We start from the raw sequence: 26056 nt of genomic DNA, 5'->3' as shown, positions 1-26056 counted from the left end.
AAACTGAATACAGATTCGTAATCAGGAAAATTTTAGAAACATGACCAAATATTAAAAGTTATTAATTAATGAAGATTTACTGTCATGATTCTTAGAAATTAGTGATGCTTTTCGCTGATTGGTTGAAAGCAAGGGACACGAAAAATAGCACCAAATTGCCTGCCAAGAATACAGGAGCTAAATTCGCAATTATATTAATCACCAGCAATCGAAATGAGTCGAGATTTGACATAGAGGCAAGAATCATATAATCACATCAGTGGATCCCAAGTTCAAGCCACCAGCAGGACTGCATATAGTCAAATGGGGAAAATGGAACTGCTCACTCTAACGTGACCTCTCGTGGACACGGAGAGGGGATGAACATTCACATAAATACCCGGTCAGTGTGACTGAGGAGACACTTGGTAAAAGTTCATCGAGCAGTTACTATGTTCGTTAGCACAGTGATCCACTACATGAAGGAGTATGTGTTACGGACTTGAACTTTCCACAGTATCATGATTTCGAATACCGGAGAAAGTCACAAGTAGTTGCCTACTGACAAATCAATAGAAATTTATAAACTTTTATGGATCTAATTAAATATAAACCTAGGGCTAGGAGTGATATAATATATCTAGGGAACAGTGCATATTACGCAAGAACGGTCATGGTTGTTTGGCATAATTCGACACCAGTGAACAGTCGATTATAAACTGATACCTGGTCAGCCAAGTGAACGTAAGCTGGCAGAAACGTGAACATTCATGGAAGTGCCGGGTTCGAAACTCGAGTGCGTGCTGAGCCGTTGAAGGTGATACCAGTGTATCACGTGTTCCTTAGTGCCGGGAAGGAATGAAGAATGTATCTTTACATTAAGTGGGCCAGATAAAAGGCCAGCAATATAAAAATTCCTTTGTTGAAATTAGAGTGTGAAATCTTCCAAGTGTTAATTTTTATTTGTTTTTCTACAATTTAAAATGTGTCAAATTGAAAAGTGGAAAGGATTACCTCTACATGTTGCCATGGAGACCAGCAAGATGGCATGCTAAACTGGGTGGGTCATGTGCTCCTCATGCGGTTTAGCGAACTACAGGCAGGGAGGAGTACCATATCAGTTTAATTTGTAGATTGCCAACGTTAACGGGAGAATCCTATTCTTTAATTATGGTAACTTGAACATTAAAACTCGCCGCTTTCCGGCTTGTCCAATTCAGATATAGGTAGACAAATTAATATGTACATAATTATATCAAGCACTCATAATATTCTTATTATTTTAGTAGAGAAAATTAGGGTTTATTTTGTTTTTTTCAAGTACTTGAAGCATTCACGATTGATTGTATAGGAGCATGTTTCACTTAAAGATAAATTGAGATTCATTTTAGAAGTGCTCCAGAGATGTTTTCTGACTTAGGTCAGTTTCTCGTAAAATTTATAGATGTTAAGGCATGTAGTAAGATTATCCAGAGTTACAGGGTTGACAGGGAATTTTAAATATTGTGGAACTGGAATGATGTGTGATAGTTTTGAATGTAAATAGCAATGATTATGTGTGCCACGAAGTTTCGCCAGTGGACAGCAATAATAATAATAACCATTAGAAGTATCAGAGTGATAAATGAACGGGTTATGTCTAAATGAGTGTTTAATAATAATACTTTGTGAATAAGCGACAGGCCTGGTTTTATAGAATGATTGCAAGTTAAAGTAATTTAAATGTGGAGATAACATGTGGCATGTGGAAGACTTTAATTCGAGTAGTAAATTTGATTTTTATATTAATTGTTGATTTAACAGTTTGGACTCATAATAATCAAAATAATTTGTTTAGAAGCGATAGAGGCACTTGAATATGATGGTCACGCTATGTTGAAGGCCCAGAGTAGGTTAAGCCCATTTTTTATTTTGGAAGTCGAGTGGGACAAAAATCCGGCATGAGATAAAATTGAGTCGTACAGACGTTGATGAAAAAATAGATGAATCCTGAGACCTACATCGATATTATATGCCGATTCTGGTGTTATGAGTGGCAAAATAGTCCATACACTGAGGATTAATAAATAAAATGTTTTGAAGAGTTCCAGTGAAATAAATTGACTTCAGATGAGAAGGAAGGAATAATGTAGCACTTGCAGGGACTGGATGGAGATTCCCAGCTGTGAGGTGTCATGGGATTTGAAATTTATCTTGGGATAACATGGTGTCCCCATAAATTAATAACAGTACGAAATGAAGTAAGGTTGCGGTTCAAATACCGTTATTGTGTCCCGACCAATGAGAAATCGGAACTTGGTGGTTCATATGGGATTTAACATATGTGACTAAATTCTAAAGATTGGAAATTAAAATATAATAATAATAATAATAATAATAATAATAATAATAATAATAATAATAATAATAATAATAATAATAATAATAATATTATTATTATTATTATTAATAATAATAATAATAATAATAATCATAATAATAATAATAATAACAATAATAATAATAATATTCCAAGTAAATCATGTCTTAACTGATTGCTTAGTGCCAAACAAGACCGGAACCATAAAGGGTAATGCATTAAAAATAATAATAGTTAACCGCCATGTAACAAGTGAAATTAATTTATCATAATAACAAGCACTACCATGTTTTTTAAAATGTTTTTTTTTCAAAATATAGTTCTTTTCAACTTTTCAAGAATCCTCAACCTGTTATCACAAGACATGCGACAGTTCCTTCTGAGAATGTTAGTGAAAAATTTTACGAAATATCGCTCAGCAGTTTAGACACGATGTCGTTTAGGAAGATAGAGAGATATATGTTAAAAGTACATGTGATAGAATTTTGAAGGAAGAAAATACATACTATTTTAATTTCTAGGGTAAAAATAATTTTGCAGGAATTGCAGGTAAAGTGTAGGGACAGGACTTAACAAAAAAAAGTAGTTGGCGATGCTGAGGACAGTAGGGCCAGTTGAGTAGACCTTCGAGCATACAAATTTGTATCACAGTCTCATTCACAGACTTCATTTCCGTGCCTTGATAAGTTGAAATCCAGTAATTCGCGGACAATATTGCCGTCTCTAGTCTGTACCTCGAAACGTGAGGCTACCCTACTACTGCAGTCTTGGAAAGATAAGTGGTAGGCCTACAATATTGTTTAAAAAAATGGAGATATTGAACACAAATGTAAAACCACATATCACCCCTTTTTGCCCCTTTAAAATCGGAATTTTAAAACTTTCATTTAAAACAGTATTTATGATATACGAAATTAAATATCTGAATGAATATAAGTACAATGTTTTCCACAGAAACAGAGAAATTCAACAAAATATAAAATCACATTTCACCCCTTTTCACCCCTTTAAAATAGGAATTTTTAAAAATCCTTTCTTAGTGCACATCTAAGCTACGGTAGGAACATGTCCTCAAATTTTAGTGCAATTATCTCCAGTAGGTTTTGTTGTACGTTGATTATCAGTCAGTCAGTCAGGACATCTTGCTTTATAGATAATAATAATAATAATAATAATAATAATAACAATAATAATAATAATAATAATAATAATAATGGTGAAAAATGAAATTAATATATTAAATCGATGATGATTAAGTGTTTTGATAATGATCTCCACTGATGAAAATAAAAATAATAATAAATATCTTTTAATGAATTATTTCAGATGATGATGTGGACGGAGACTAGGGAGGTCAGCTGGCGAAATGATGTAATAATTTCAAGTTGTTGTAAATAATAAGCTAAGTTTGTGATGTTAAATATGATGGGAAATCCCTACATCTGGATCATTAGGTTAGAGTCCCTTTGTCGTTTCCTTCAATTAATGATAGCATATCTTGGTTAGGAACCAAGAGACGGTATTGTACTACCCCCTGGTTGGTCTCATCTCAATAAAGGTGGAGGCGATGATATAATTCATGTGATCGCACCCACCTTGCCAACAGGCAAATGGTCTCGACCATAAGTGGTCGTGGTGTTGTCACGAGGGTTGTGTTTCAACGCTTCGCATTCAACAGCTCAATCACCCAAGTGAATGGGTGGTCTACAGTGTCAAATTTATTATGTAAATTTTCAGGAGTGACTTGCTAAATTATGGGCAAAATAAGGGACAACAAAATTTTGTGTATGTTCCAGTTTATCTTTAAATAAAATGCTCCTTAAGCATTTGAAAGGAAACAGTTCCAAGTTCTTGTTCTTATAGAATAGTAAACCCTTGGTGACCTCTTAAAATATCTGTCCCCTTTCCTAGGATTGAGCCTCCAATTTTTCCCTTTGATCTGTTTTATTGTATTTTTGTTTGTTTTTAGGATGAGCCTTAAAGTTAATAATTTGAGTGCCCTGTTCAACCCTGTAACACTAATTAGACGGCGCCCTTATATTTAATTGGAGATTCTGTATCTTCATATTTTTTGTTGTTGTTGTTTATTATTTGCGTTAGATTCGAACCGTAACACACCTGAGATAAATGCTGGTTGGGACTCAGGCTTTGAGCGGGTGTAATATATAGGTAGTGCTGTAACCGTACGAATGTACGATTCCCACATTTTTAGGTTAGGAAATTTTCCTAATATAGTTTGTAATATTGAAGTCATGAAAATCATGTAATTTTATTCATTTATATGTAAAAACATAATATTATAACAAGAATTTGTAGCAGGGAATTTTGTATATGTAATTTGTGTAAGTGTCTGCACATGGCATGGCAGTGTAGGTTGCTCAAGAATTGTGCAACACGGAAAACAGTGGCTATATCGGGAAAGACGCTTGAAGTCAGTTGAAAGTGTTGCAACAAAGTGGCTTGGAAACCCAGGGTACGGCAAGTAGTATAGGCTGAAGATTGGAGTGGATCAATGTGGATGTACGTGAGTGGACATTCAATGTCATATCAGACGCAGGATAGCCAATACGAGGGCTTTGTTTTAAGCAAGGTTGGGTTGACTGAGTGATGCGTGAAGAAGTGTCTGTGAGAGCGCTGCTACCAGTAAACTTTTCGGGACGCTATAACCATGTGTAGCAAGCCTATATAAGTATGTACGCGTGTGCGGCAAGTCATTCTAATTCTAATTCTGATTCCGATTCTGTTTGTGTTTCTCATTCGGAACGGTGCGCGGGAGCTACATACTTTGCACAGTTTCCTATGTGATGTTCTATTGTTCGTGAGTATCTTTTACGGAGTGAGCACTGTATAATCACAGATGCTAATGAGTTTCCGGCTTTCCGGTGGCCGTTCTGTAAAAGACGCTACTAAGTGTTTGTTACTTAAACTCGGTATAATAATTAGGCCTACACTACAATTCTTCTATAAGATAATGTACAGTGGATGTGTTGGTGCATACTGAATCTACATTATAATTATATGCCCTCGCGGACCTTTTTTAGAGCTTGAACAGCTCTACACTTCTTGAGAAAGGAATTCATTGTCGGCCGAGCATGCAGTTTCAGTTGGAGAAACGTGAGGCGTCACACTAACCTGTGCGGCTATCGGGAAGGACTCAAGACATCGATGAAGAAGTGTGTAAATAAGGTTAGGGATGCTCTTCATAAAGAAGGTTGCATCCGTGCGTAGAGAAAGTCGTCGTACTTTTCTTTACAAGATTAGGATTTTCTTCTGTAACAGTAAAGAGTGCAGTGGGACTCTTACCTGGAGGTATGTTAAGAAATGTATATAGTGAAAATAATTTTTATTGATGGTTTGCAGATGTTTGTAATTTGCCTTGGTAAACGGCAAACACGAGTAGGTCTCGTCAAGTAATGATTTTTGTTGGTTTTTAGTTGTCTGTATATTTGCCCTTTGTAAGCGGCAAACACGAGTTGGTCTTGTCAACTGATTTTTTTGTAGGTGGTTTTTAGTTGTCTGTATATTTGTCCTTTGTAAACGGCGAACAGGAGTTGGTTTCATCAAGTGGCGATTATTGTGGTATTTGTCAACTTTAAAAAAAAAAATGATTTTGGGAGTAAAGTCATGGAATGAAACTTGCACTAAATCTTTTATCAGTGGAGTAACAATGAACCTGGCATGCTACCCAAATTTAATTTCAGGGTTAAACAGCAACAGGTAAGGTTATAAAGGAAGTCTGGAGCCTCGTCAGCCTGATGACCGTCGCCTTGGGAGAGGGAGTTGCTCGTTGCTCTACAGAATTAATTATTCCTGCAATTGTTTTGCAGGTGGTGCCCATTCTTGTTATTTATACTCATTTTAGTCACCATTTATCAATTTGGTATTTTCAATTGGCCCCAGATGTTACAGTGCTATTCTGGGTTATGTCTGTATTATTTATTTTAATAATCTTGTTGACAGAATCTTTTTATTTCAGATTAGTTTAAGTATTACTTTTCTAAACCATTATTGTTTCCATTTGTTTATTTCACATATTACATCTCACATTGGTCACTGTCGTAATGAAGGCCCAAATTACACACAGAATTCTCCTGTTGAAACAGAAGTCATCACAGAATCCAATTTAACAGCTAAAAATCTGAACAAATTACCTTAATCACTGAAGAAATGTGATTTATGTGGGGTGCTTTTCAAAAGTATTAATCACCACGTGGCTCAATCTCACCTTGAAACTCACCAAAACAACATCATCTTTTACAAATCTCAGCAATACTGATTTAGTAGCTCCATCTCCAAATCCTCCATGTCAAAATTGGATCTCTTACATGACATCGACAATGGAGTGAGGAATGAGAAAGTAAGTTTGAAGTGCTTGTCTCTTTGAATTCACCTGAAGATCAAGAATTTGATAAGGCAGTGAATGACTACTGCATATTTCTCAAGGATGCTTTGAATAGTTATAAATGGACATATCATCCATCAGTAACATACTGTAAAAAGAGACAGGCCAGGAAAAATAATCCTGATGGAGTAATAAAATATTTTTAAATCCTGGAATGCTGAATGACACAAAAATAGATATGACTTTGAGCTTTCGCAGTTTCAGTACCATCATAATCAAAGAAATGTGGTGAGAAAGATTAATTCTTCCCTATCCTTAGTAGACTGTAAACTATCTTTCAACTGTTTCTGAGTATTACAGCAGTCTGTTTGGTTCTAGCAGAGTACACTTGCTTGATAAATATGATGAGGTGTACGAGACCAATACTGTCAAAACTAAGCAAGTTATCATAACTAGAGATAACATTTTTAATGCTTGTCAGAGGATTTGAATAGACACCACCTCTGGGAAAGATGGAGTAAGGTTGAAAGTAATTAAAGATCTTAACGCATACCGAACCATTTCTTTCCTTGCAACTTACATGGCCCTTTGGGGAAATGTCCCATCATGTTTTGGACATGGTAGAACAATATTAATTCATTAAGGTGGAGGGATGGATAGTGGCCAAAATTGGTGACCTATAACAATCTACTCCATATTATAGAGAATTTTTGAAAGTGTGATTGATAAAATGCTCAGGAAATTATTTGAACTCAGTCCTAATCAGAATGGTTTTGTGTCTTGCCCGTGAACTTTTTTAAATTCATCTATTGTAGACAGCTGTATAGAAAGACTCAAAGCTTAAAAGGAGGGACTGCTGCATTGTATTTCTAAACATAGAACACTAATTAAACATCTCATTAAAGGAAATTCAACTAGCATACAAATTAACAAAACAACCATAACAAGTCAAATCCCCACAAGAAAGGCCTCAAGTTTCTCCTCTCTTTCCTATACACTTCAATCTACCAGTTGATCATATTCTGAGAGAACTAAGCAAAAGAGAAATAGCTGAGGAATATGGGTACAAGTACAACTTAGGTATCCCTGAATATGAAAAATCTGAGGGCACTTGCCTTTGCCAATGATTTGGCGCTTCTCTGTAAGAACAAAGCAGCAACTGAACATCTGACATTTCTAGTAACAACTTCCTTAGCCAAGATCGGACTCCAAATAAATACTACAAAAAGTAAGGCCATATTGGTATGTAAAGGTCAGCTAATCACCTCTGCTGTCACAACTCTGGATGAGAAAACAATCAAGTGCATTTCATCAGATAAAACAATACAGTATCTACAGATAACATTTCAGGATGAAATTAAACTTAATCCTTCAGCAGTAATCAATCAGCTCACAAGGAATTTGAACCATCTGGTTAGTTTGCCCCTCCTCATTCTGAATCAGAAGCTAAATATACTCAACCAATATATTTAGCCACAGCTAGTCTACCCATTCCAGTGTGTACCTTTTAAAAACCTGACAATGAAATTTCTTGGTAATATTGATAAAATAATTAAGAGTTCCATTAAAGAAATTATTGGGTTACCCACTGATGTCCCAGATGGAATGATTTATGCACCATGCCTTACAGGTCTTGGAATTTTAAAAGCTCAATGGGAGGCTTTCATTCAGCATATAAACATTTGCAAGAGGCTGATGCTTGTGAGAAGCCTATACATCAAAGCAGCTAGAGGGCTCCATACTAAAACTGCCCAACACCTTCAATGCTTACTGCTTAGCAAAGAGAAAGTTGAACATCTTGAAAACGCTCTCCCTAAGCTCATCCGAAAAGTACTCTGTGAAGATTCGTTTAGAAGTTTGTGCACATCACCATCCAAGGGTAAAGGAGTAATATTCTTTTCCCAGTGGAAGAAATGAAATGCTTGAATCAGTAATAAGAGGTACCGTATATGTCATGTGGACAATGGACAGAAGGAATTAAAATGAACCATATTGTCATCCCATTTCAATCTCTTCCTGGAAGGAGCCTTAATATATCCCATTACAGAAGATGCAATGAGTTCAAAACCTTACCTCATATATTACGGTTCTGTCATTAAGGAGACCTGATGAGAATCAATTGGCACACTGTAGTTTGCACATTGATTTGCTGGAAGCCTCTGTAACCAGCAACACTTGGAGATCTATGAAGAAGTTGGATGTCTTTACACAAATGGATCCACAAGATGAGATATTATTGTCACTGACTGGGCAAAGGATGTGGGTATGGTGATTGTTCCACTATAAAATTTGAGGAAAATGAACAGCAGCCTCGATTAGTTTGTGAGGAGAAGAAGGCCATATATGAAACATGCACTGAGGATCTCAGAAAGAAGTATCAAATTAAAAACTTGGAAGCCATTTGATTTATGAATGGCACTAGAGGGTCAATTCCTAAGGAGACGCTGGACTTCTTAAGAATTAAAAATGTCCTGAACATCATCATCCAGACCACAGCGGACTCTGTGCTGAAAAATTTGTTAGACACCATTTGTACTCCCTGACCTGAAGTACTATGTATTGGACTTTTCCTTTTTTCAATAAAATCAGAATGAGAAAGTTCATCTGATGATTGAAAGTTCCATTATATTGTCACAACTAAACCCTGCTTGCATCTAAACAACAGACAAAAGTAATTAAATACTATGTATTTATATATATATAATACAATTGAGAGGGGTAGAAAATGAATGTAAACCTTCACAAAATTCCCCAGTGTACCTTTGTACCAGGCGGTACACCTCCACGCCGCTAATTTAAAATGTGCGCCAGTTGAAACTCCTCTGCTGGAGGAAGTCTGAACTTTATCGGCGGTATTAATTTTCAAGTTTCTCAGAAGATGTCACTACTTGGAAAGTTTGGAGTTTTTGAACTGTGCCACTTTTGATGTATTTTTGTTTTACCGGTAGTAAGAAGTGTGAACTTTCTCTTCTAGAGGACACTACTGAAAAACTACAATGGTGCACCCTAGTGCGATGTGAAAGAACTATTTTTTGGAGAAATTTTTATTTCAAAAGTTTGTTTCTTGTTAAATTTTTTTTTCTGTTATGTTTAAGTTGGCTGTATACCCCTCTCTTTCCCCTTGCTTTGTATTTAGCCAATCCCGAATTTCTTTAATTAATTTCTGACCAATCTGATGTATCTTCCCCCAACTTGAATATGCTGCTTATCCCTAGCCAATAAAGTGATTGTGGGCGGGTGTTCTCTTCCCTAAAACACCTCGAACTTTCCGCGAGAGTATATAAACTGCTGATTTTTGGGTCTCTGCGCCACTTCTGTACCATCTTTCAGTGTGTAAAGTACATAGCAGGGGGCGGGAAGCGCCTCTTTCTTCGGCAGCGGTCAACAACAAGGTAATGGCCGATTAATAACTTCTTTCTTTGCTAGCTCAGCAGTTTAACTCTCGGGGCGGGTCCGAAGTTTTTCCATAATGTAACCTTCCTTAAAATGTAAAGACCCTTGGTATCTATTCTATCTTTAAACTGCCTATCGGGATAGAGAGTGCTTAACCCTCTCGAGCTCCCACTCATAGTGTTTTGAGGTGAACTTATTTTTTTCTCAACCTATTCTTCTTTAACGTAATGTAAATTGTTCCTTTCTAAAGTCACCTCTTTAGTATGGGATTAGCCCCTGCATTGATGGCCTAGTGCCAAGTAGGTTTTAAACAAATGTATTAGGAGTGCAGGTCACCTCCTCTCAAGTGGTTATTTTTGAGGTCATGTAATTAACCTTTTTTTCTTACTTAATAGACCTCAGTAGGTTGGGTATTTTACCCCTGTTTCTATGTCCTTAGAGGATAACTTGAAGGTGGAGTTTGGTATGGCCTTTAATAGGCTTAATGTTGAGAGCGAGTGGCTCTTTCTCGAAAATTGAGTGTTGTATGCCTCGGGGAGGCTTTTCTGTGTAATTTGGAGCAAGTGCTCCTGAGCATGAATGGGGTTTTCTGCCCCTCTGTTAAAACTTATTTTGGAGTAAGGTTGGGCTGATTGCCCAAGAATTGTGAAGTCGGGGCGCGAAGCCCAAATCCGGTAAATATTGTAACTACATTTTGTTGCCTTGCTACTCTGTACCTGCCATGCTTGTTATTTCTTTATTTTGAAAAGAAAATATAACCTTGTTAATTTTACATGCACTCTAATTTCGTAGCTTGAGACCCGTTCACACCCGCACCTTCTTTCACCTCTAACTACCGCAAAAACACGGTAACAAGTGGTAGCAGAGCGTGGTTGAATGGGTCTCAATTTAGCCCCTTTTGACGGCTAAACATTGCTTTGATTCAAACTCTAACAATTTTCTCAGTTGCTGGAATTTTTGATCTTTCCTGTTTCAAAATTGTTCTGTCATCATGCCCGGCCCTCGCGATGTTCTCCATCTTAACTATTTGCGCAAGGAGGAGTTGATCTATGAGTTAACTATCAGAAATGTGCAATCTGGAGGCACGGTTGCGATAGACACCAACAAGCTTAGAGAGTCCCTTGATTTGCCCATTTCCATCCCCAATTTGGGAGAGAAAGAAATTGACGACTCTCTTTCCACGATCACCGAGAATACTACTGGGCTAGCATCGGTAGTTAGTTTTTTTGACGAAAATGATCCTTCTCCTTACCAAATTAAGCGTGTGCAACCCAGGCTATATCATTTTTCAAATAGAGTTAACGATCTGTTGTCTCTGAAATTGAATGACGTTCAGAGGAAGGAAGCTAGTACGTTGCTTGAAAGTATTTCTGAATTATCTAGCAAGGTCACTCAATTGTTAACTGGGGAAGTTCCTCCCAAAATTGATCAACCCACCACGATGAATGTAGGTAGCGAGGAAGAGCCTCCTAAGGGAGAAGCCAATAGGATAACCGTTGCTGCTCAAACTATCTCTGCCCCATTGGACAACGAGTCTGAACGCCGTGCATCGTTGAATAATATACATTCTGAATTAACTTCCTTGCCACTGAAACCTTTACCTACTATGTCACCCGGGTTTAGCAGCTTGCCTCATCCATTGGCAATGTTGCTCAGAGGTATCTCTAAGTTTTCCGTTAATACCACCAGTGACGTAATTTCATTTTTAAGATTTTTAGTTGAATTTCAGGATCATGCCCTTGTGTTTTCTCTTTCCCCATGTCAGATTTTGCAAATCATCTATCCCTATGCAATTGGTATTCTCTCAGACAAAATAGTAAGAGCCATTGCCGAGCAATCATCTATTGAGGATTTCCACGCCCACTTGCTAGCTAACTTCATCCCGGCTAGGGCCAGGTCCACCTTATTCAGAAGTACTATTATCGTGTACAGCGTTTGGATGAAAACTTAGCAGACTTCATCCAAGATATTAAATTCTATACTAGGGTGTTTGCCCTTCATTTTCCTGAAGATCAGATTGTACAGGCTATTGTAGAAGGAATTTCACCATCCTATAGGTCATATTTGTGTTTCGCGGCGTGCCCGCAAACCTTCTCTGAACTTGAAGCATTGGCCGTCTCAGCGGAAGGAGTTAGATATGCCGATTCTTTGCGTGTCGCGAAAGAACCCCCTCCTTCTTTTGGTAATCCTCGGCCTCCTCCTCCTCGCCGACCAGTCACACCTCGTAAATGCTATGCTTGCGGGTCGCCCGACCATCTTCGGAACAAGTGCCCATTGCTCAAATCTAGTGGGACAAGGAATGGAACTGGTTCATCACAAGGCTGTTTAAAATGTGGGGCTTTCTCACATATCGCCAAGAATTGTCCCAATTCGAATAGCACCCCCTCCTGCTCAACTTCAGGTGCAACTTCCAACAACAATCAAAAGTGACTAGTGGCTTCGGCTGAGTCGACTAATCCATCTTCCCGAGGCTCAGCCCCTGGCAAACAGGTCGTAAAATCAGGGAATGTTCAATCTGCAAATCTATCTTTTGAATGCCCCAAAGAGTGTCTTAGGATCGCGGCGGATACCCCCGCACCAGTCCCTTTTCTCAAACTTGAGTTAAATAATGAACCTGTAACAGCTCTTTTAGATTCAGGCAGTGTTTGTTCGATTATTTCGGCTGAATGGTATTCTAAATTGAAATCTGTTTGTAAACTACCTGACTATGTCTCATCTCCTGTTCAATATGTTTCGGCTAATTCATCTCCATTGGAAATCCTAGGTTCTGTAAATGTCAAAATTCGTATTTTTAAATTTACATGGAAAATCAAATTGTTTGTGGCTAAGCACCTGTCTTGCCCCATCATATTGGGAGCGGACTTCATTTCTCACACTGGTCTTGTGCTCGATCTTCAGAGTAAGTCGTGCACATTCAAATTTGCGTCCAATTGTAAAATCCCCTTGTTAAAGTGTAATTCTGTATCATGTTCATCTATTTCGCCTACCCAGGATGAGATGTTGTTAGACCTTAGACATCTACCTGAGGAGCAGACTGATAGTATTCGTAAATTATGTCAGTCATTTCCAGAGATGTTCTCTGATACTCTTGGTGTTACTGACCTTATTGAATACAAAATTGAGGTCACGGATTCAATTCCTGTCCGTTTTCCACCTTATAGGCTATCTCCACCTAAAATGAAGGCTCTGAAAGAAATCATCGATCAGATGTTGAAGGATGGTATTATTAGGCCCTCTAAGTCGGCGTATTCGTCCCCTATTTTTCTAGTCCCGAAACCCCAAGGGGGCTTCAGGCCTGTCATTGATTATAGGGCTCTCAATCGGAAGGTGGTGTTACAATCTGTGCCCCTTCCCGACCTTCATTCTTGTTTTTCATGGTTCCGTAAGGCCAAGTTCTTCACCATCTTGGATTTGAATCAAGCCTACAATCAAATTCCCCTTGCGGAAGAGTCTAAACATCTTACAGCGTTTGCCACGGACTGGAATTTATACAAATACAACCGCGTGCCTTTCGGGCTCCCCACGGGAGCAGCTGTACTCACTAGGCTGCTAGATAGGGTCTTCTCCGACATCAAATTTGAGTACTTGTATCACTACTTGGATGATGTCGTCGTATTTTCGGAGACCTTTGAAGAACATCTTGATCATCTGCGAGAAGTTCTCAATCGCCTTCGTAAGGCTGGGTTAACTGTCAAGTTGTCCAAGGTTGCCTTTGCTAAGCCCTCTATGTCATTCCTAGGGCATATTGTGTCACCTGATGGTGTTGCAGTCGATCATTCTAGAACACAGGCCATCCGTGATTTAAACCTCCCAAGGACATCAAAGGTAACGCCAGGTTCATTGGTATGGTGAATTTCTTCAGGAAGTTCATTCCTAACTTCGCTAATAGAGCGGTGCCCTTGAACCTTCTTTGTAGGAAAGGCATCAAATTCGAGTGGGGACCTTCTCAACAAGCCGCTTTTGAAGATCTTAAATTAGCTCTCTGTAATGCCCCTGTACTTGCTATGCCTGATTTCTCGAAGAAATTCATCGTCCAAACCGACGCGTCGTCGTCAGCAGTAGCTGCAGTCCTTCTTCAAGAGACTGAACTAGGGAGGCGACCCATCGCCTATGCATCTAGGACCTTGTCGGCTCAAGAAGCCAAGTATTCCATCTATGAGCTCGAAGGTTTGGCAGTCTTATTCGCCTTAGAAAAGTTCCGTCTCTATCTGGAACATGTCAAATTCGACCTGGAGACAGATAATCAAGCCTTAAGCTGGGTCTTAGGTAGGCCGCGTCGTACTGGTCGTATAGCCCGTTGGGCCATCCGAATTTCTGCCTTCCAATTCGATGTCAGGCATATCAGAGGTACCAAAAATGTTGTTGCTGATGGACTCAGCCGTATGTTTTCCAACGACGTCGAGACCCACGAACCGGTCGACAGTTCATCACCTCCCGAGTCCATACTATCTGGTGTTAATGCCATCTTAACTGATGCTCCCATGCTCTTTAGGGATATCGAGAAATACCAACGTGACGATCCGACGCTGGCTCCGATAATGGAAACCCTTTCTTCTGGGGAACATGTTGTCCCTTATGTTCTGAGGAATGGTGTTCTATGTTGCCCTTCGAGGCATGATAAGATGATGAAGGTTGTCGTTCCAGCTGTTCTTGTGCCTATGATCTTCAAGTACTATCATGAGACCCCATTAGGGGGGCATCTTGGAATCTTTAAAACTCGTAAAAAGTTTCGTGAAAGGTTCATCTGGAAGGGTATGGACGGTGAAATCCGTGAACTAGTAAAAGCTTGTAAATCTTGTTTGCTCAGTAAACCCACCATGTCCACCAAGGTAGGCCTTTTGTCTTCGCATCAAGCGTCGCGCCCCATGGAACGCCTGTATATTGATTATGTAGGACCCTTCCCCCAGTCAAAGGGAAATGCCAACAAGTTCATCTTTGTATGCGTAGATGGTTTTACAAGATTTTCCTGGTTATTTCCGACTAAGCTGGCTACCGCTCAGTCCACCATTACTTGCTTAAATTCTATTTTTGCCTCTTTTGGTCCATGCCAATATATTGTGTCTGATAATGCTAAGGCGTTTACATCAAATCTTTTTTGTAAATTCTGCTTTGACCTGTCCATCTCTCAGGTGACTACTTCTGCTTATTACCCTCAACCATCTCTGGCTGAACGGGTTAACCGTAATCTCAGGTCCGCGCTTATTGCCTATCATCATGAAGATCATTCCAGGTGGGACACGTCCCTGCATTGGTTAGCTTTTGCTTTGAATTCGGCGGTTCATGAATCACATAAATTTACTCCAGCCTCTTTGATGTTCAAGTTTGTTCCCAACACGCCGCTCTCTAACCTCTGGTCTCTGAGTGACATTCTACATGAGACAATAGATCCGGACAACATTAAAGATCTTTGGAAGAAGGCTAAAGCCAATCTTAAAGTGTCTCATGAAAAGGTTAGGGAAAGGTATGATCGTGGACGGAGACCCACCCATTTGAAGGTAGGTGACCAGGTAATGGTCAAGAATTTTGTTCCCGCGGGCAAGCTTGCCCCCAGATTTCATGGGCCGTGTGTCATTCTCGATTTCCTTACGCCGGTTACGTTGTTATTAAGCAATCCAGCCACCGAGAGGATATTTAGGGTTCACCTGTCGCAGGTGAAACCTGTATAATTTCTGTGCTAACTTGCCTCATATTATCTTGAAAGGAATATGAAGGTTATATTTTTTTTTGAGTTTCACTTTTGAGGCTTTCTGCCCCTTCTATAATATTTTGTTTTATATGTAAGCATTTTTGTAAAACCTGCCCCGAACCGTTAAACTGCCATCCTGTCCTTGCCACGGCCATTACCACGCTCCCGTCTGCTGCTCCACTCTACACAGTGGCTTATTTAATGCCATGGATATCTGCACGCCGCTGGCCCCTCAACCTCTCCACAAGCCTGTGCCCTCAAAAAAAAGATGATGGTCCAACAAATTCTGCCGCCTAGCTTCAGTGCCCCCCGCAGCCGCGCGGCGCCGTGCCGCGACTGGGATAGAGGAAGGGCCCCCTCGACCCCAGCGAGGACGACATGTGCACGGCAAGCCGGAGCTCTCCTCCCGGCCAAGGCTGATGTGCGGCGCACGACCTGCTACTGGCCCGCAGCCTGTATATGTTCACCGCGGGCGCGGCGTGCTTCTACACCTCTGCTCCCCTCATAGTGCGGGCGAGCGGTATCTCAGGGTACTTGAGGGGCCCGGGCGGCCTCCTCTGAACGCAAGCAGTGGCGGCTGGTCTGGCCGTTAAAATCATCAACGTTTGAAGTACATATCCAGCTATATGAACATTCCAGTTCAACTTTACTACCTTTTCTTGGGTATTCTACTGCAATATTTGGTGGACTTAGAAAATTTTCCTCAACTTTAAAAACTAAAGTTTTCCTTCTGAATTCAACTTCTTCAAACATAATGACTTTACTTCACCAGTTACAACAAAAATTTTGAAACTGAATCAAACCAAATTAAGAAAATCTTATAAATACTTCTGCAATTAATCTCCATATCAACATCAAAACTTGGACCTTGTTTCCAAACAAATTGCATGTGTCACCCCTGGAGGAACTTTTGGGGGGGGAGGTCTGTACCGGGCTGTACACCTCCACGCCGCTAATTTAAAATGTGCGCCAGTTGAAACTCCTCTGCTGGAGGAAGTCTGAACTTTATCGGCGGTATTAATTTTCAAGTTTCTCAGAAGATGTCACTACTTGGAAAGTTTGGAGTTTTTGAACTGTGCCACTTTTGATGTATTTTTGTTTTACCGGTAGTAAGAAGTGTGAACTTTCTCTTCTAGAGGACACTACTGAAAAACTACAATGGTGCACCCTAGTGCGATGTGAAAGAACTATTTTTTGGAGAAATTTTTATTTCAAAAGTTTGTTTCTTGTTAAATTTTTTTTCTGTTATTGTTTAAGTTGGCTGTATACCCCTCTCTTTCCCCTTGTTTTGTATTTAGCCAATCCCGAATTTCTTTAATTAATTTCTGACCAATCTGATGTATCTTCCCCCAACTTGAATATGCTGCTTATCCCTAGCCAATAAAGTGATTGTGGGCGGGTGTTCTCTTCCCTAAAACGCCTCGAACTTTCCGCGAGAGTATATAAACTGCTGATTTTTGGGTCTCTGCGCCACTTCTGTACCATCTTTCAGTGTGTAAAGTACATAGCAGGGGGCGGGAAGCGCCTCTTTCTTCGGCAGCGGTCAACAACAAGGTAATGGCCGATTAATAACTTCTTTCTTTGCTAGCTCAGCAGTTTAACTCTCGGGGCGGGTCCGAAGTTTTTCCATAATGTAACCTTCCTTAAAATGTAAAGACCCTTGGTATCTATTCTATCTTTAAACTGCCTATCGGGATAGAGAGTGCTTAACCCTCTCGAGCTCCCACTCATAGTGTTTTGAGGTGAACTTATTTTTTTCTCAACCTATTCTTCTTTAACGTAATGTAAATTGTTCCTTTCTAAAGTCACCTCTTTAGTATGGGATTAGCCCCTGCATTGATGGCCTAGTACCAAGTAGGTTTTAAACAAATGTATTAGGAGTGCAGGTCGCCTCCTCTCAAGTGGTTATTTTTGAGGTCATGTAATTAACCTTTTTTTCTTACTTAATAGACCTCAGTAGGTTGGGTATTTTACCCCTGTTTCTATGTCCTTAGAGGATAACTTGAAGGTGGAGTTTGGTATGGCCTTTAATAGGCTTAATGTTGAGAGCGAGTGGCTCTTTCTCGAAAATTGAGTGTTGTATGCCTCGGGGAGGCTTTTCTGTGTAATTTGGAGCAAGTGCTCCTGAGCATGAATGGGGTTTTCTGCCCCTCTGTTAAAACTTATTTTGGAGTAAGGTTGGGCTGATTGCCCAAGAATTGTGAAGTCGGGGCGCGAAGCCCAAATCCGGTAAATATTGTAACTACATTTTGTTGCCTTGCTACTCTGTACCTGCCATGCTTGTTATTTCTTTATTTTGAAAAGAAAATATAACCTTGTTAATTTTACATGCACTCTAATTTCGTAGCTTGAGACCCGTTCACACCCGCACCTTCTTTCACCTCTAACTACCGCAAAAACACGGTAACACCTTAATTGAAATTCCATAAATAAAAAACAATCTTCAAGATTAAAATCAATTTAATAAATAATTAAATATTAATAAATACAAGAAAAGTTAATGACTTAACATGATAATAAAATAAATGGATTTATGAAAATAATTTAATAATCTGCATAATTTCAAAAAATAAATAGGGATCTCTTATATTAAAGATTCACTTAGTTCCAGTGACAATAAAATAATCATTTAATAGAGATAATAAGAAGTTTAAAATTCAAAAAATGGCTTTCAAGGCCGCAAATCTTAAAATCTCAGGAATAGAACCAGTTTTTGGGTGGTTAGGCCAGGTGCAATTGCAGAGTTTGGCCCAGACGTGCCATTTGGGCTCATCAGTCTGATTGGCACACCCCTTCAAGACTCTGCTTAAGCAGTGGCAGACCAACTACTACTACTACTACTACTACTACTACTACTACTACTACTAAAATGTTTTCATTCCTCCCCTGAAGGGGGAGGCGGGCCTCATAGGCGGTGACACGGTCTCTCAGGCCGGGAGATTTGTTACGGTGAAGGAGATGCTCGGAGAAGGTGAGGGGGTTGGCGGCCGTTGCCTATACTAGGAACTGTCCCGGCATTTGCCTTAGTGCAGGAGAATGGAAAACCATGGAAAACTATTCTCAGGACAGCCAACGGTTGGGGCCAGCCGTGAGGTCCAGCCCTGTCCCGTCTCCCGAATGCAGAAGCATAGAGCCATGGTAGAGCCGTGGCCACCCCTCTTCTGCTCGGTTGGCCGGTCAGAATGCAGAGCTGTTGGACCACGGACCAGCCATGGCCACTGGACAGACGAGACCCACTCTGCATCTACTGACCCAGACCAACTGCGTGGTCCCATCGTGTTAGCAAGTAGCGATTGGTAACCTGCTAAAGGAGAAGTGAATTCTCCATTTTCAAAAATATATACTCCCAATATTCTGTCATAACTAAACCCCGCTTGCATCTAAACAACAGACAAAAGTAATTAAATATTATATATATATATAATACAATTGAGAGGGGTAGAAAATGAATATAAACCTTCAGAAAATTCCCCAGTACACAAGCTTTTAGTATCTATGATAATTTTGTCTCTTGTATAACCTGTAACATACATACATACATACATACATACATACATACATACATACATACATACATACATACATACATTATCATTATAGACTGTCATGCCTTTCAGCGTTCAGTCTGCAAGCCTCTGAGAATTTACTAAACGACGCCACAATCCTCGATTTGCAAGTAGTGTTGTGGCCTCATTTAGTTCTATACCTCTTATCTTTAAATCGTTAGAAACGGAGTCTAACCATCGTCGTCTTGGTCTCCCTCTACTTCTCTTACCCTCCATAACAGAATCCATTATTCTCCTAGGTAACCTATCCTCCTCCATTCGCCTCACATGACCCCATCACCGAAGCCGGTTTATGCGTACAGCTTCATCCATCGAGTTCATTCCTAAATTAGCCTTTATCTCCTCATTCCGAGTACCCTCCTGCCATTGTTCTCACATGTTTGTACCAGCAATCATTCTTGCTACTTTCATGTCTGTTACTTCTAACTTATGAATAAGATATCCTGAGTCCACCCAGCTTTCGCTCCCGTAAAGCAAAGTTGGTCTGAAAACAGACTGATGTAAAGATAGTTTCGTCTGGGAGCTGACTTCCTTCTTACAGAATACTGCTGATCGCAACTGCGAGCTCACTGCATTAGCTTTACTACACCTTGATTCAATCTCACTTACTATATTACCATCCTGGGAAACACACAACCTAAATACTTGAAATTATCGACCTGTTCTAGCTTTGTATCACCAATCTGACATTCAATTCTGTTGAATTTCTTACCTACTGACATCAATTTAGTCTTCGAGAGGCTAATTTTCATACCATACTCATTGCACCTATTTTCAAGTTCCAAGATATTAGACTGCAGACTTTCGGCACAGTCTGCCATTAAGACCAAGTCGTCAGCATAGGCCAGACTGCTTACTACATTTCCACCTAACTGAATCCCTCCCTGCCATTTCATACCTTTCAGCAGATGATCCATGTAAACTACGAACAGCAAAGGTGGAAAGATTGCAGCCTTGTCTAACTCCTGTAAGTACCCTGAACCAAGAACTCATTCTACCATCAATTCTCACTGAAGCCCAATTGTCAACATAAATGCCTTTGATTGATTCTAATAATCTACCTTTAATTCCATAGTCCCCCAGTATGGCGAACATCTTTTCCCTCGGTACCCTGTCATATGCTTTCTCTAGATCTACGAAACATAAACACAACTGCCTATTCTTCTCGTAGCATTTTTCAATTACCTGGCGCATACTGAAAATCTGATCCTGACAGCCTCTCTGTGGTCTGAAACCACACTGGTTTTCATCCAACTTCCTCTCAACGCAACACTCAGAAAAATGCATTTGCAAACATGTCACTTATTGGACACACCATTACACATTGGCAATGAAAGAAAATAATGTCTGGTGCCAGTTCTTCAGACATTATCATTATTGTACAGCAATGTTTGTGCACACCATCATGTAGACAATGTCTTATTTATGGCTATTTGTAACAGCAGAAGATGACTTTTAGGAGCCGAAACATGTACTGTGCTTTTTTTTTTTCTTTTTTTTTTTCTTGTGAATATAATTGAGCACTAAGAGTGATTGTAAGGCTGTAATGATTTGGTAGATTTCCCTAACCATTATAATTTTAAATAACGATATACTTAATATCGTTAACTGTTGGTGATCATTCACCATAGAGTAGCTGTGCTTTTCAAAGTCCTCTTTCACTGATTTCTTGAACGATATGATCTGTGGCAAGATTTTACAATATCAGGGAGAGTAGAAAACTTTGCATAACACCACAGCATAACTTAATGGTTTGGCTGTTTAAGAGTCCCTAGAAGGCCAGATGATGGTGTCACCAACCCCTACATAACTGGTGAATAAAACATAACAATTTATCCCTTCCTAAATCCTTTGTACTTCCCTCAGATGAACATCACAGCTCACTCTTGCATTATGATTATCAGTATATAAATTATACAGTCTATGCTGAATTTAACATTTAGATCAGGTGGTAAATATCTGTTATTATGAACTTGATATTGAGCATAAAGCGAAATCTGTGGCTCAAACTTTAAAATGATCTTCAATTACCTGTTGACTCTTCTTATTGGTAGGGATGGTAGGGATGTCAATATGTGGAGAGCACATCGAGGAAGAGAAAGAACACCTCATGAGAACCCTCAGGAAAAATGGCTACTCGCTCAAAAATCAGAAGAGAACAAAGAAAAGGCCGCCGCAGGAGAAAACAACGGGAATGAAGAACTGCCCTGCCCGAAAACAGCGATACTGCCGTACATTAAAAACACTACAGACAGGATCGGCAAGATACTGGACAAATACAACATAAAAACTATCTATAAACCTTACCAGAAGCTAGCCTGTTATCTACCACCAGTAAAAGACACAATAGAATTACAGGCCCCTGGAGTATATCACATTGAATGTAGCTGTGGAGCTTGTTATGTAGGTGAGACAAAACATCTGATCTCCACCCGCCTAAAAGAACATATCCGTCACACCAAGAACCACAACACAGATATTTCAGTGGTAGCCAAGCATTCCTACGAAACTAGGCACGGAATATCATTTGACAAGACCAAGATCCTAGCAGCTAACCCTTGGAATCTGGAAAGGAAAATCCGCGAGGCTATCAAAATCAAGAAACATCTGAACAACATAAATTTAGAAGAAGGATACAAAATCAGTAATTCTTGGATGCCTATCATTCATATTTTAAGACATACAGACCACAACATAAACACACGGGCCGCAACCCCATTACATAACAGCGCGGGCAAGCCCCCACTACCTGGCTGTGACACACACTTTCCAGAATACTCACGAGACAGCCACGGCTTACGTCAGCCAGAAAGACTAGGATATAAAAGGCTAAGGTCTGGGCCACTCTAGTAGTATAATATCTGCCTGGGAGACTGATTACCTCGGATCGAGTAGGGGTATTTCAGTTGCCTTGACAAAGAATACTGCAATGTATTCGAAACATCGGTAAACTGTACGTGATGTGCAGACAAGTACAACATGGTTCAACCCGGAAATTAAATAAAATAATATCTCCTAACAATCTTTGAATATTCCAAGCAAATAATGTGCAGTCTTTTGTTTCAGGTATTAACACACATTTCCACAGCATACAGTAATTCACAGATATTTGATATTGAGGAGAAGATCTATCCTGCCCCTGGAGATTGGCAAAAATTCATCAAAGCTGCAGAAACTCTGGATCCCTTCTTACTTGACATAATTACCAAGAGGTAAGAACTGTATTTTTAATAACAGGAAACTAATTTCCCTTGTTCAAGGTTTAAATTAATAGGAGAAATGGGGATTTACTCTGATATGAAAGAATGTGCTTGTCTTGTAAAGTAAATGATCTTTCTCTTTAAGATAATTGTTTTTTTTTTCGTTTTAATTCCACAGTATCATACTAAATACATGAGCAGACTTCGCATACCTTTTATTGTAAATAATTATTAGGGACTTACCATAATCCCTGATATATACAAAGGTCATTAATAAAATTCAGGGGCCATGATAGCTCAGCAGCATTGTCACTGGCTCTTCACCAAGGTGGCCACTATTTGTATACCGACCAGTGCATGTGGCATTTTTGAAATGAATGGTCATACCCCTGTGGTTCAGATGCCATGTAAAACTAGAGGTCCTGCAGCTGTGATCAAAATATCAACAGCCATGTAAAAATACCTGCTTTAATACATTTCAGACACAAGATATTACAAACTGCCAGGTCTGGAACATCCTAATGCCGAATGTGACAGTAGATGGTACTATCTGTGACTGTTTGGCCAGGGGTTGGGCAGCCAATAAATACCAAACCAGACAAACTGTTACATTGGACCTGAAAATCTACTGGATAAATAAGATTTATCTGATTTTGTACTAGTGACTGTTATACTCATCCCAATATCAATCTACATTATTCAGCAGACTTTCAGATCATGAAATACAAATCAAAGCTGTCATACAGAAGATCCTTCGGGATCTCTGGGGACAATGTTTGAAGGGAAATTAGCTTATGAAAAGCCATGTCTCCACCAACAATCATGCTCAGGTGGAAAGCCAGCATTTCTAGCTATGGCCCAACAATGTAATTTCCATTGTAGCAGACTTTTTCACAGAGCTAGCATGTCTATCTTATCCCACTGCATGGACATCTATTTCTAAGGCCCTTTTTAGGAGTCCAAATACACAGAAGTCTATGGGTGACCCATCGGGTGCCTTCACCGGAATGTCAGTTAAAGGACTTGCATGGATTCCAGTTTCCATCTCCATTCTCTCTAAGAACAGACGAGTCGAATGAGGGGTGTGGCTGGATGCTATATCTTGATGTACCCATACCTGATTTTTTGCCCTCCCATACAGTGCTGGGATACCTGTGTTGTAAATGGGTGTTGAAACCTCTTACTGGTAGTATTAGAGTTCACCTTTACATCATTAGCAACACAGCAAATGGTTAATTTGTCCTTGTAGCAGTATCCAGAAATGATCATGAAACCCTTTGGAAAACTTTCCTGGCATTCTTTATACAATGTTTGATAATATTTTTTGTCTCTAGGGCGGTAGTAAATCAAACGAGGTTTGTTACAATAGCTAAGGTACACATATGCTTCGTTTAATGTCAACACATTTTTTTCATCTGTCCCCTGCCCTCATACAGCTTCCTTGGGTTAGTGCGACGTTCTGAAATGTGACAAGGCAACAGCCTGTGAACTTGGCACTTATCCCACATTTCTAATTGCTAGCTCTTGTTGAATATGGTGTTAACTGTTGAAACAGACATCCCCAACTTCCATCCAATAGTCCTTTTGGGGGCAGGGTTACCACCTGAGACAAGGGTCTTCACTTTCCTCACCACTTCTGGTGTTCAAATCAATCAATCAATCAATCAATCAATCAATCAATCAATCAATCAATCAATCAATCAATCAATCAATCAATACTGATCTGCATTTAGGGCAGTCGCCCAGGTGGCAGATTCCCTATCTGTTGCTTTCCTAGCCTTTTCCTAAATGATTTCAAAGAAATTGGAAATCTATTGAACATCTCCCTTGGTAAGGTTGGTGGCTGGTCATGGATTTGTCTGCTTTTTCTCCTCTGGAATTAAGCCCTGTTGGCCTTTACCTTTTTTTATTAAATATATCACTGTCCCCATTCTTTGACATCAAGAAATCATGGTTCTTGCACATTCCTCAGATTGCAGAATAGCTATATTTAGCTTCAGAAAGGGCTACTATGTAGCCCTCCCAGTAGGGGTCAAGCCACTTCGGAATAATTGCAGCTAATATTACGAAACTCTACACACATGTTCTCAGTACCAACGTGAATCATTACTCTCCATTTTGATGTGCTACAGTTGATAACAGCACTGCCAGTGGCCTTCAAACTCATCACCAGAGATCCCGAATGACATATGCAGTTTCAAGGAATAACAAAATGTTGACACAATGAACACAAACTGATGGCTGATTTCCATTTAGTCTCTGGATATGACATATCTCCCACCTTTTGGTTTTGTTTTTTCTTATATAAAACCAAAATAATCTTAAAATACTACATCTGTACAGTTTAACACACACACAACCTTCTTGTCCCTGAACTTATAACACGCAGAGATTTCCACCCAATATCCGCTTCTCATTTTCACTCCATCCTTAGTAGCAGGAACTATACACTCCTGTTCAGCATTTCCATAATTTTCCACCAGTAGTGTATCTTGCGATGAGGCATTTCTGTCATTTTTCAGTAGTAGGGTAGCTTGTGGTGAGATTACCTCCAATGAGTACGAACATTGGATCGGTCTGATCATGTCCCGTCCATCAGTTTGCACCTGAACCACTGTGGTGTTGCCACCTTTACAGGGAAACATGTTAACTACTTTTCCCACTGGCCATTCGAGTCTTTTCTTCTGATCAGAACCTACCAACACAATGTCACCAACCTTCAGCATCCTTTGACCCTTTTCTTTAGCAGGTAGCTGGACCAAAAGACTCAGGTAATCATCACAGAATCTTTTTCTCAGTTCCTCCCATAAATGCTGCAGGTACCTTGCCCGTTTCCTGTGGTCGGTCATGTCAAGGTGATCAAGATCAGGAACTTCAATGGAATTGTTGTCCTACAGGAACATCGCCAGAGTTAACGGTACCAAGTTGCTCGAAACCTCAGACGGTAGGTCAAAGGTCTAGAATTTACCACAGACTCAACCTCGCATAGAATGGTCAAGACCTCTTCATATTTCAGAGAGGCTCTCCCCAATGTCCTCTTCAACAAGTTCTTGACCATTTGAATGATACTCTCCCACCATCCACCCCACCATGCAAAAGTGGATGGAATGAATTTCCACTGGATTCTTCTTGTGAATGTTTCCTCTTCTACCTTACGCCAATCTAAACTGTCAAAGGAGTTCACTGCTCCTGTGAAGTTTGTCCCATTGTCACTGTATATAACTCTAGGTCTTCCCTGCCTTGCAATAAATTTCCTAAGTCCCTGGAGAAATGCTTCTATGGAGAGGCTTAACACTAGATCAAGATATAGCGCCTGATACTCAGCACAAATGAACAATAAAATCCAAGCCTTCTCTTCACCCTTTAAAATCAATGGCCCAGAAAATCAACTCCACTCACCTCGAAGACTGACAAATTTTTAATTCTATCTGCTGGTAAGGGCACAGAGTCCACATCATCACTAATATAACAATGCATTGCTCAAGCTATCCTCCTGTTCAATATTGTAAGTATTTTACACTTAAAATTTAC

General features: G+C 39.7%; 1 protein-coding gene across 1 annotated transcript in view; it reads left to right on the top strand.

The window, feature by feature from the left end:
- The window catches only part of LOC136856743 (fatty acyl-CoA reductase 1), a 193810-nt gene that overhangs the window by 43589 nt on the left and 124165 nt on the right, over positions 1 to 26056 (top strand). Inside the window, exon 4 of the mRNA XM_067134825.2 lies at positions 22392 to 22537. Within this exon, the coding sequence (XP_066990926.2) occupies positions 22392 to 22537 (146 nt within the window). The remainder of the gene's footprint in view (positions 1 to 22391; positions 22538 to 26056) is intronic.

Source organism: Anabrus simplex, chromosome 1 (assembly GCF_040414725.1).
Source record: "Anabrus simplex isolate iqAnaSimp1 chromosome 1, ASM4041472v1, whole genome shotgun sequence".
NCBI lineage: Eukaryota > Metazoa > Arthropoda > Insecta > Orthoptera > Tettigoniidae > Anabrus > Anabrus simplex.
This window is presented reverse-complemented; position numbering and strand designations above follow the sequence as displayed.